Source organism: Rhagoletis pomonella, unplaced genomic scaffold (assembly GCF_013731165.1).
Source record: "Rhagoletis pomonella isolate Grant_MI unplaced genomic scaffold, Rhpom_1.0 Rhpom_scaffold_00002, whole genome shotgun sequence".
NCBI classification, from domain to species: domain Eukaryota; kingdom Metazoa; phylum Arthropoda; class Insecta; order Diptera; family Tephritidae; genus Rhagoletis; species Rhagoletis pomonella.
Window position 1 is genome coordinate 75,008,134 of NW_023458556.1, and position 12,960 is coordinate 75,021,093.

At 35.3% G+C, this 12,960-nt stretch overlaps 2 protein-coding genes and 1 pseudogene across 2 annotated transcripts in view; 1 reads left to right on the plus strand and 2 right to left on the minus strand.

The window, feature by feature from the left end:
- The window catches only part of LOC118754894 (histone H2B-like), a 10,630-nt gene extending 7,320 nt beyond the window's left edge, over positions 1-3,310 (plus strand). The window contains exon 2 of the mRNA XM_036489769.1: positions 2,911-3,310. Coding sequence (XP_036345662.1) covers positions 2,911-3,310 — 400 coding nt within the window. The remainder of the gene's footprint in view (positions 1-2,910) is intronic.
- LOC118734380 (histone H2A-like) lies at positions 42-416 on the minus strand (the record flags this gene model as incomplete). The annotated part of the gene is made up of 1 exon (XM_036464102.1): positions 42-416. A coding segment is annotated over one exon (360 nt), but the record flags the coding sequence as incomplete, so codon positions are not given.
- A 1,672-nt stretch (positions 3,311-4,982) lies between the features above and the next one.
- LOC118734727 lies at positions 4,983-5,549 on the minus strand (annotated as a pseudogene).
- Between the last annotated feature and the right edge of the window lie 7,411 nt (positions 5,550-12,960).

The following is a 12,960-nucleotide window of genomic DNA, read 5'->3' on the forward strand; positions in this document are numbered from 1 at the left end:
GAAAAGGACGGTTTTGTTGCGTGGATGAAATTTTTAAATTTACTGCAATGTGCACTTTAAGCTTTCTTTTCGGTTTTCTTGGGCAAAAGTACAGCTTGAATGTTTGGCAAAACACCACCTTGAGCAATGGTCACACCAGACAGCAGTTTATTCAATTCCTCATCATTGCGGATGGCCAATTGTAAATGACGTGGAATGATTCTGGTCTTTTTGTTATCACGAGCAGCATTACCAGCCAATTCAAGTACTTCAGCCGCCAAATATTCCATAACAGCAGCTAAATAAACTGGAGCGCCGGCACCAACACGTTCAGCATAGTTGCCTTTGCGTAACAAGCGATGAATACGACCAACGGGTAGAGTTCTAACGATACTATCAAATGAGTACTTTGATAATCGATACCTTATTTGGTGATTTTACTCGATACTTTGCAAAGTACTCGTAGTATCGGATACTTATTAAAAAACACACTTTTTAAATTTTGGCAACCCAATTTTCTTTGCTTGTATGGATTACTATCATTCAATTTTGTCTTAGTCTGTTGTATAGCATAAACCAAATAAGTTAAAGTTGAATGGCCTTATTCATAAAAAATAAAGTAGGTTTAAAGAGCTTAATAAAATTACATTTTCATACATTTTTCAGTTTATATACATTTTTGATTTTTTATGAATAAGGCCATAAAACCTTACGCAAAGTTCACGAAAATGCAGAATTTTTAGAAACTTTTTGGGTATGCAGTTTTGTAACCTATTCAAGTTTACGTGTAGCCTACTACCGTTGACTTTTACAGGTCTATTCTGCGCTGTTACTAAAAAGTTTGTAACCGGTAAATAAAGTTCCTGTCAATTTTTAAACCTTTTCGCATTCTATATACTCTTGTAACCATCTCATAAGCTGGTAATAAATTATTGCCCCGTGAAATATTCAATGCAGGATTTGCACAATTCCTCATAGCTGAATTGCTGAATATTTTAACTGCATTACCAACGTACCTAGAATCGCGGTGACAAGAAATGGTAACATTTTTTGGTAATACAATTTTCCGGTTACAAAATCTTCGGTAACGTGCAGAATAGACATGTTAATTCAAACTTCCACATTATTATACTAAAATTGAATAGGATACAAAAATGCATACCCAAAAAGTTTACAAAAAAATTTCTTCATAAAATTTGAATTCGTGAAAGTATATATATATGTATTTATATATATATCGTCGTTTAAAGTGCAAAACCGCGTATCAACAAAATGCAATACCGCGTATCAGCAAAATGCAAAACCGCGTATGTAAAGTTGTAGAAATTATTTTCTAGGTGTAAAAACACTCATATTTCAAAATGGTTTCCTTTTTTAAAAAGCAATCGCATTTCTGGCTAGTGTATTTCAGGACGAATGGATAAGGATTGAGCCAAGGGCTTGTGTGAGCAAATCCAATTTGTGGCAGCCAATGTCAGTTACGCGGTTTTTGCGGAATGACGATACGCGGTTTCGTACTTTAAACGACGATATATGTATTTATGTATGTATGTATATTTAACGTTAAAATTACTTCTAACGTGAAAGTAAGTTCTGCAATGAAATGAAAATCAAATATTTTAAATTTCTGTAGTTTTAATTTCAGGAAATAACTAGATATACGATTGAGGAATAAAATAATTTTAGTATTTTAATGATACTTTTAGAGTATCGATACCATGAGCTCGATGCCAGAATGAGTACTCAGTATCGATACCAAAGTCTGAAATTTCGAACCCTACCAACGGGAAATTGAAGACCAGCACGCTTGGAACGAGACTTTGCCTTTCCCTTACCGCAGAACTCCACAGGCGAACAGCGATGGCCTACCAACTGTCAGTTTGACGAGCAATGTGATTGCAAGTTTTTGTGTGTGGGCACTTTGATGTCTTGAAATAAGCTTTTGCCGCATGACGCCACCAGACACCATTCTCTCAATTTCGGCGTTTAAAAACATTTAATCTTTAAAAAAACTAGCTAAATAATTTCCTAAAACGCAATCATAAATTATCCAATACGGAACAGATTTTTATTTTGATTTAATATCAAAATTTTATCGATGTTACCACTAGCACGCTTTCTTTCAAATGAAAATATGGCTGTCAAACTATCGAATTGCCTGCAATAGATGTCAAGCAATAAGAGCTGACATATATTGCAGCACATGAGAAATAGGCGGTCTCCATTGGAAATATATTTTGTGACATGGTTATCACGACATCAGTGTATTCCTGTGGAGACAGGGCCTTAACTTTGCCACCTTTACCACGACCAGACATTTTTGGTTATTTTTCTCTTATTTTTCACTTCACTAATAAAACACTTCACAGTATGCTCACAAGCAGTATATGCTAGTAAACTCAAAGTGCGCTGCTTATATACTTTTTCATTTGGCTATCATTCATCCCCTTTACAATGTATTTAAATTCGTGTTTGCCTTTTCCGCCGAATCGTTGCGTTGCCTGAATGTATTGTCGGAAAAAATGCACTTAAGCGTACACATTTCAAACCTTGTTATAGAGTGACTCAAAAGTGAAGTGATTTGAAAAATGCCGCCTAAAACTAGTGGAAAAGCAGCGAGGAAACCCGGCAAGGCTTAGAAGAATATAAGTCCCCTTTCAGACACGTCAAGTCTTGCTTTCAAGTCTGCTCGTTCGTAGGCGAAGGAGGTGAGAAGAGAGGGGAAGAGTACAGATACCTCCGTATTGTCAATTCGTTACAAGTTTTCTTGTCTCTTTTGATCTTTTCGTTGCTTCCCATTTAAAGAACCAAGGACTTTAATTGAATTCAAGTCCTTGGTTCTTTAAATGGGAAGCAACGAAAAGATCAAAAGAGAATGCGAAAAAAATTGCTTTCAAGACTTGACGTGTCTGAAAGGGGACTAACCAAAAATGACAAGAAGAAGAAGCGCAAGAGGAAGGAAAGCTATGCCATCTACATCTACAAGGTTTTGAAGCAAGTACATCCTGATACCAGCATTTCGTCAAAGGCCATGAGTATCATGAACAGTTTTGTGAATGATATCTTTGAGCGTATTGCTGGTGAGGCATCACGTTTAGCCCACTACAACAAACGTTCAACCATCACCAGTCGCGAAATTCAGACTGCCGTACGTCTACTTTTACCTGGTGAATTGGCCAAGCACGCCGTCAGTGAAGCTCTAAATGGGTGTATAATGAAATCCCGATATACAAAATACCGAAATACAGAATCCCGAAAGGCATTATCCAGACACGACCAAATCGCGCGATTTTTTAATTATTTTTATATTTTGTCGGGATTTTTGTCATGATTGTCTTCTGTTTTCATTCAAAAATAATGTATAAAAGACACATTTATTGTTATTGTTGTAAGGGCTTACTTAGCCCGTAATTGTCAGCAGGCTCAACTAACGGTAGGACCAGGAGATTTGATATTTCGATGAGGTAAACCAGAGGGAGAGGGGGGGATGTTAGTTGAGTTGGATTGGGTGAAGAGGTGGTTGGTGTCAAGGGGGGAATCTCCACATGCTGGACACTCATTTTCGATGTTGGGAGGCGAGTTGGGCCATCTCGTTGGGGTATCTCGTGGCAGTTGAAGCCCACTCTCGTTCACAGGTGGTGATTGGCACTGATGACGGCATTCACTTGACTGGAGTTTGTAAATACCGTTAATAGCCTGTCTGTACAGTCCCAGTCCCTGGGGTGCTGTGCGTAATGCTCGACCTGGTCCTTCATTGTATGCGCCGGGAACGAGAGCTAGATCTGACAATTTTCCGGTTATTCACCGTTGGAATTAGTTTGCCATCGACGAGAATACGCAGCTTTCGTCCTTGTGGTAAAATGGTTGCCGAGAGGGTTAGGCTCCTTGCAGTGAAGAAGCGAAAAAATGTGGAGTGGTAACCGTTTATATTTAAGCATAAGTCATCAATTTCATTTCCGGACGCATTGTAATTTTTTTTTTGACTGGATTTTGTCTTGTCTGAATAATGTGTTATCTGTATTTTATTTGGTCGGGATTTTGTTATGTCTGTATTATGTCCTGTCTGGATTTTTAAAAATTGTCTGGATTATGTCTAGTCGGGATCTTCAAAGTCGGGATTATGGAGTGCTCCCGCTCTAAATAATTTGTCCAATCAAGATGCAGTGAAACAAAGAAAACGGCCCTTCTCAGGGCCACAACATATTAATTAAAGAGGTATAAAATTTCTGTGTATAAGCGCAAATCAAATATATATATATATATATACGTATATATGTATTAGAGATGGGCACAGGACTAAATATTTAATCCCGATCCCGCCCATCCCGAAATTCGATTTTTAGGTCCCGAACCCGCCCATCCCGACATTTTTCAGAATTGTACCGCGGGTCCCGATATCTGTCTCTAAAGCAGGCTACACACGTACAACAAATTGAAACGAGCGGTTGAGATTTCAACGTGTGTGGCGAGGTTTACAAACCGATCGAAGGTTCACAAAAATGTATTCCATTCCAGAACGCATACGAAATGTTAAAAAAAACGTGCCAAATGATGAAATGTAAAATGGCATTTGACATTTTAATTTTTTTTTGAAGAAGCGACGCATACAAATTTTAGTGCTTTGGAATATTCAAAAATCTAAGATATTTAAAGAAAATGTGCTTAAACTTGTTAAAAATGCCAAATGCCTTTCTACATATGTATGTTAATTTATTTACTTACATATGTGCATTAGGTTAATTTTTTTTTTTCATATACATATCTGATTGTGTAAACAAAGTATTTTTTGATCTTTTTGCTAAAAGATTTTGTAGCCCTGAAAAGGGCTTTTTAAGTTTGTTTCGGGAATATGGATTCCGTAAAAAAATTTACTTAGCAGCTGTTGCTTTTTTTGCGGCTGGTTTTTTACTAGCGGCAGCTTTCTTTGGTTTGGCAGCGGCCGATTTTGCTTTTGCCGCCTTTGGTTTGGCGGCAGCTGATTTAGCTTTGGCTGGCTTTGCTTTTACTGCACCAGTCTTTTATGCATCTTTCGTCTTGGCTTTTTCACTTTTCTTGTTTTCAGCTGTTTTCTTGCTAGCGACGGCTTTCTTCACCTTTTTCTCGCCAGTCGCCTTTTTGGCACCACTTAGCGCCTTTTTCTTCGATGCTGCACCAGTAGCCGTCTTCTTTTTGGCCTTGGCCTTCTCTGCTTTTGGCTTTACTTTTCCCTCACTGGATTTTGAGGCCGAAGCTGATAATTTGAATGAACCAGACGCACCTTTTCCTTTGGTTTGAATCAATTTTCCACTGGAAACTGTAGATTTCAAATAACGCTTGATGAATGGTGCCAATTTTTGAGCATCGCACTTATATGTGGCACTAATGTATTACTTAATTGCCAAAAGTGATGAGCCGCCACGTTCCTTTAAACTCTTAATGGATGCGTCGACCATTTGTTGAGTTGATGGATGGGTGGGAGCAGCCGATGGTTTTTTTGGGTTTAGCTGCCTTTTTAGCAGCAACTTTCTTTTCAGCGACAATCGCAGAAGCGGCCACCGTAGAACTAACATTAGCAACAGCAGCTGAATCAGATATTTTTAAAAATTCTTGTTTTTTTCTTTCTTTATTTAATAACACACACTGTATTTATGTATTTACGCACTGATATGAAATTTGTTTTTTTCAAACACATAGCTATTATTAAGTGTTAGTCCATAAAAATTGTGAGAAGCGAGGCGCAGAGATGAGTTAAAAATTTGTAGGATTCAGTACTATTTGGCATTTGTGTATGAGAAATTTTGAGATGAATTAAATTAATTAAAAATCATGTAACGAATTTATGAATGAAAATTTGATACATAACGATAGCTTAAATATGTTGTTTCAATAAAATATAACGTAAATTGATATAAGATGAATATCTTTGTTTATGGGGTATTTTAATCCAAACTTTGTAATCGAAAAATCACAATTTCGCCAATTAAAGTACGTTTTTTGCAAAGTTTTAAAAATGAGGCGACTAATTTTATTAGAAACTTGAAATATATAAAATTATCTATCCATTAAATGTTTTATATGAAATATTTAATAAAATATTATGACTGAAATAATTTTTTCAAATATCTCAATGATATCACAGGTACAATTCTATGTGGCTTCAATTCACTGCATTAATAAAGTCAACATATTAGTCAAGATCGAGCATTATCATTTTATATAATACTTATTGAAATGAATTTAAGCGATTATAAATTAATATAAAAAGATTTTTTACCAAGTTTTTAATTAAGAATGCTCTCCTCATTAGATAAATACACATCGTTACCTGGGTAAAAGTTTGTCGTAAGCGCCATTTTAACGGATTGTTCATTCAAAACGCAGTTTTATATTATAAACTAATATTTTTCGATTGGTGTTATAATTTTTCCTATATCTCAATTATTCTCTAAGATATTCAGTAAAAATTGGTCGTATTTTCAAGTTTGCTCGGTCAACATTTTGTTGCATGTGACGAAAAATTTTACATACGACAAATTTTCATTCAGTTTGATGAATTTTATTACTTTTCAAAATACGTGAAAACAATTTAAATGTAAATGTAAATTCTATACTTAATGTAGTTAAAAATGAATACTCACAAAATGAATTCAAATATACTCACATATACTAAGTGTATTTACTATAAAAGCAATTCAAATTTTTAATTTTAGTTCAATGAGGAAATCGATGCGCATCACTCCCGCATTATAAGTGGCATAGATGCGCATCTCCACCGTAGTATCAAGAATGATAGAAAAGGAACGAATGAACGAAACAGTACGAATAGCAGACAAAGAAGAAGTGGCAAAATTCCATACAAATGATAACCAAATTGCGAACACTCACGCAAAATTGTAAAATAAACAATATATATTAGTTTATTATGAGAAATATTAGAAGGAAAGTTGAGTAAATGTGCCAGGCATATATGTGACGGAAAGCAACCTAAAGTTGCTTAATTGGAAAAGTGATTGGGCGCGTTCATAAGACATAGCTGTTGCCTTACCGTTGGCTATTTGTCTAAGAAACGCACAATTTAATAGTTCCGCTCAGCTCAACAGTTGGTAACTTTCCGCCATTTTTTCCAGCGGAAAATTTTTACGCTACCTGAAGTCAACGTGTTGGGCTTAGCCTAAACAGCTGATCGAAAAGACTAACGCCGCTTATATTAAATTTAAAGCCGCTTTTTTTAGGCGGCAGTCGCAAACAAATTTATTCGATTTTATATTACTGATATGATAAAGTAACTAATAGACTCCCGCGCAATTCCATTTAAAGGGCCTAACAAGACATCCGATCGCCGCGCAAATACTTTCCCTCCTTTACTCTCATCGTTCGGGTCAAGTGTGAGTAAGCATAAACCAGTTTCTGCAAGCGTACGTAAACTACCGATCAATAGCAAGACGCGTAGAGTATTTACTTTGCCTTCCGCAACTACTGCGAGTAAAAGGTATTTGACAGTAGAGTACTCTACTGGTAGTACTTGAGTATTTTCGAAGCAAACATACATTTGTGGCAAGAATGATAGAAGAATTTTCTGGATCGTGCATTTGTGGTACTTTCAACTAAAATGCTGATATACATACCTAAGTACATATGTATGTATGTGCATAGATACGTATGTGCATAGATACGTATGTGCATAGATACGTATGTACATAGATACGTATGTACATAGATACATATATATGTAAGTGTCCGCATATATTTTTTCTCGTCACTTGTTCTGTCGCTTCACTGCAGCAAAACCAAGTTGTGGGGAAAACCCTGACGATATGCGTACAATTGAAACCATGGGTTTAAAGATAGCGCAAATTGATGTGAAAATTTCAATTTCATATTAAATATATTTATGTATGCATGTACATATGTATGTACATATGTAAAAATGTAGTTTCGATTTAAAAAAATCGGATAAAGTTTTTCTTTCGCCATTCATACACTTCTAATTTTAGTATTTATTAAAAAAACTCAATGAAATTCAAAAACTCTATCTTGCATTTGGTTTTACTCAATACCAATTTGAGCTGTCGCAGTGTTATCAAAAAAAAAAGTTATCAATAGGTAGGTTCAGAAGGCGCAGCAGTTGAGCGCAACCGTTGCTAAACAAAAATCAGTGATCGTTATGCGTCTTTTGAACGACTTCATACATTAGCTGTCAAATTCAACTCTCAAAGGTACACACCAACATTTTGTCTCAAATGATCAGAAAAATATTACGATCATCTAACACGCAACTATTCAGTTGATCAGTAGTACGCAACAACGCGTTCAGAAGGTGCAATCGCACCAGTTACTGAGCTGTTGCGCCTTCTGAACGAGCCAAATGAAAATTCGTTTCTCTTGAAATCAAGTTATATGGCTGCGTATGTATGTACATATGTACATATTCCGAAATTTTTTTTATTTGTAAAGGCTCTCAAGAAAAACTAAAAATTCATATAAAATTGCGCACAATAAATGGAAAGTAAATTTTCTTCTATAAAAAATTTCTTAAATCAGTATGCAGCTCTTAAGAAAAAAATGCTCGTACATCTCGTCGCTACCATGTCCAACTATCGAATGTGAAAATCGGCACTTTTCAAAATTTTGATTTGCCACTAATAATATTATTTCGTATAGCAGCATTGCTTAAGTTATTGTTTTTGACAACTTATTTGTTGGTTAATGACTACAAATAGTTTTCTAGAAAATGAGAGACGAGAAATAATACTTTCATAAAAATTTAAGTACATACACAGATTTAAAAAGCTGCTTGAATACAAAAGTTTTATGGAAATGTCACATTAAACAACTGTCTAAATCTACGTTATTTTTTATAAATAAGGCTGTAGACATTTCCTTACATCGTCAATCTCCATATTCTATTTTTACTCTTTCAATTTCACTGACCAGCGCTGCAAACGATATCAACTAGTAGGCTAACAACCAGAATTGAAATTTAATACGCAAGTACTTACCGTACTACAAGTATACAGAGAGTAGATTTGCTACTCCCTTTTGGCAGCAGCAAATATCTCTCGTACGCGATGAGAGAAAGTAGAGTACGTACTTTGGTGGAGTAATAGCAAGTACGTCAAGTATTTACTCTCTCAACGCCAAGTAGTGTATGTATGTGGAAAAAGAGTAACAATGTGTTGGGAGTAGAGTACAATGCAAGGAGTACTTATTGAACGAAATGCGGCAAATACACTTGCGCTGGACTCTAGTAACTAAAATATTTAATAATAATACTCCGTTCCTAAATATATGCTTTTAAGATGTTTGCTATATATTTACACACTGTTTAATTCATTATAACATTGAACGATTTGCTTAGTTTCTGTTTAGTTTAATATTTTTTTATGAAAGTATAGCTAATTACTTAGCAAAATCCATATTCAAATCCAAATTTTAGATGTTGTGCAAAAGTTGTGAAAATTCTGCAAAATTTTACAAAACATTCTAATTTTTTAATCAGCATCTTTAGAATAAAATTTGGTACGCAGCTTTGTAGTCCAATAAATTTTAATATAATAAGGTGGAAATTTGATGTAGCTAGGACGTACCGCTGATTTTTAGAATTTTTTTTTTACGGTGTAACCCATTTTTTCCATACAAAGTGTTCGATGCAGAGCTGATTCACTTGTTCCTTACCTCGGGTGGGGGGTAACAAGTAATTCTCAGCAATGCTTGAACTACAAATACTCTTATTTTAAAATTCTCTAACCCTTACCTCTGTTGGGGAGAAGTAAAGTCTAATAAAATAAGAGGTTAGTACTTTCAATATTAAAAGTTTTACCCCTTACCGCTGGCGGGGAGAAGTAAAACTTTAATAAGGAAAGAAGAATAAAGTGTGTTAAATGCTTAACCCGTTACCTCTGGTGGGGGGAAGTAAAGCATATAAAATAAAATAGAGAAGAAGGGTGTTAGGTGAGAGTCTTTACGATTCTGATCTGTTTATTAAATATTTTCCTTTTATATACAAATTCTAATTATATTTTCCTTAACTAATTGTAAATACATATGTATGTGTGTGTGTGTATGTACATGTTGTTTTGGTATGTACTATTTACAAACAACCGCTTTGGTCTTATCATAATTTTAATTTTAATGCTTGCATTTGCGTCGGCTATATGTATACATGCAAATAATATCAATGCATTTTCTAATGCATGTATGGGTGTATGCATCTGTATGCGCGAACATTAGATTAAAAGAGATTGATATCTTATTTCGGTTGTGTACAAAATATTGACAGTTAAATGTGTTACAACCCACCATGCAAAACATGAGAAATAGGCAACAATCGTCAATGGCAACAAATTGGCGACTCACCGATTTATTGCTGTGGTGACAAATCGGCAACATCACTTCGTTCATGTCAATTTTGAATAAAAAAAGTTCTCAAAAATTCCGAAAAATTCCGGACTCATTCAGGTAATAAGAAAACGACTCGCCCAGACGAGTTGCCTTCGGCGGACGTTTTAGAGCGACCGGTAATAGGAAATCGATTCGATGGCAATATTACCGGCAATAAATTTGTTTCCGAGGGCGACACGTTTTCTTATTGCTGGCAACACAAATTGTTTGGTGGGAATTTATGGGTTTTTGTTCATTTCTCATGTTTATGTATTTTACTTATCTTCTATTCTAAAGTGGACTGTATTTTCTGTGTGTCAATAGGTATTATTGTACGTATTTTTTTTATGTTCAGTTTTATTACCCTGGCAAATGTACATATGTATGTATGCATATATGTTCAAAGATGTTTGAACATATTGCCGAGGGAAAAAAAGTGATTATTTATGTACTGTATACATATTTTTTTAAAAGTTCTTGCTATATTTAATGTTATTACTCAGGCAGATATGTATCCATGTTCAAAGATATTTGAACACAAAGTATGTCCGAAAATTGTCTATACATATAGCAAAAAATATACTTATGCATCGATATTAATTAATAAACTTAAATTTATAAAGTACATTTTTGTAAACTTAAAACTCATTAAAACAGGTAGTTATTTCTGGTATCATTTTTTTCATTCACGCAAAAGGACAAACCCATAAATATGTATGTATGTACCAGGGTTGTTGCGAATATTCGCATTCGGATTCGAAACCGGGGAACTTCCGCATAAATTTTAACATTCGCATTCGCTTTCGCACTCGCAATAATCAATGCGGAGCTTTTGCGAATGCGAATATAGTGCACTGATAAAACGTATATCTGGCAAACAAAAAATTGTACCAACATTTTTTGCCTGAGGAAATGCTACGTTGAGCCTGCCCCCCCTACGTCTACCTTCTTTTAGTAGGTATTTCCAGCGAAAATTATGTAACTATCCAATATTATTTATTAAAGGTCTGTTGAAAAAAACTGGATGCATCGCAAATTTTTTTCTACTTTTTCTTAGAAAAATGTAATTATTTTTTTTTCTCGTAAAACTTGTTATGCTTAATTAAGTTCCGTGCTTCCTTTTATTAGTCTTTCAGCTTGAAAACAAAAACATTTATTTTAATATTGTGCAAATTGTCAAAATTAGCCCGCATCGAAATAAAGATAAAATGGAATGAGAAAAAGTTGACAGCCAAGTTCACAAATTAAATAAGAATTAATTCAAGGGGATTTTTACATCTATTGAGGAGTGGGACTTGGCATCTATGTTGGCACGATATGTTGAAAATTTGCGTTCATTCGCCTCAAAATATCAAAACACATTGAGCGCATGGAATGGAACAACAAAACAGATTTGATGGCTTATGGTACCGCCCTCGGTGAGTAATTAATTGTGACTGTCTGCAACTAGGAAAAGTCGAGCTGAGCTAACTAATAAAAAAACTAATTACAAGCTATTCATTACAGGTGAACCTTTCCAAGAAGTCACCGGGGAACTAAGCAGATCTGAGACCTTTATCGTCCGTGATTCCAATAATTCAAATTATTATAAAAAACGGGGCACCTTTTTAACAAAATAACAAGATCTTAAACTAATTCTGCTGGCACCCACGACTTTCAAAACAGAATTTTTTTCGAAATTTTCATCCAGTCACAGAAGACAGGATTAAAAATGAATTACAAAAACTAAACAACTAAAATCGAAAAAACGTAGCAAGTCCTCCAATTTCTGAAACAACCAAAAGAATTGGTTCTCCAAATTGGAACACAACGGTGTTTAAACCAGGCTTACCCTAAGTGGGTGCCGCGGCACCCCAGGGTAGCGTATGCCTGGGGTGCCGCTAGTGGCAGGAGTATACTAGTGGTGCGGGCAAATTCTTTAAACTTTCCATACACAACGCAAGCGGTTTGATTAAACTTGAACATGGCCGCCAGAAAATCAAAAAGTTTTTAAATTTATTAAAATTACCTTCAGCGGCTCGTCAAACCCCATACATAACACAAATGGCTTGCACCATAGGGGTGTTTCGCTTGGTTTATCAAGCCGCTTGTGTGGTGTATTTCGCTCTTAAGCGTAGTTCCCTAGTACGTTTTGTCAACGAAAAATTGAATCAGAAAATTTACAGAAAATAGCTGAAAACGTACGCTTTTCACAAACATTTTCGGTACTTTGTAGACCTAGTCCGCGTTTCATCCACTTTTCTTCCAGTTTTCGGATTAATTTTTGGATTTTTTGCTGGCTGGGCTGTTCTCGTAACAAGCGCAACAGCTCCGCGCTCGTGTATATGTTACTTATTCTTTGAAACTTCACAATAACACTGTGAAAGAGCTCAACACGATTTTAGAGGCAGTCGAGAACGAACTTATAAAAAGTTTGCAACTTGTCGAAATACCGACGCAGTGGGACTTAATGTTCTTCTCGTGTTAGTGAGGTACCCATTCGAAATGCAAATCGAAGAAGAACTTTTGATGAGCGAAGTACTTGAGACTTACACCACTAGCGACAAAATTTTTAAAGCTATCGATAAATTTGTAAAGAAAAATAGTTTGAAATAGAGCAAGTGTGCGGACATTTGCAGTGGT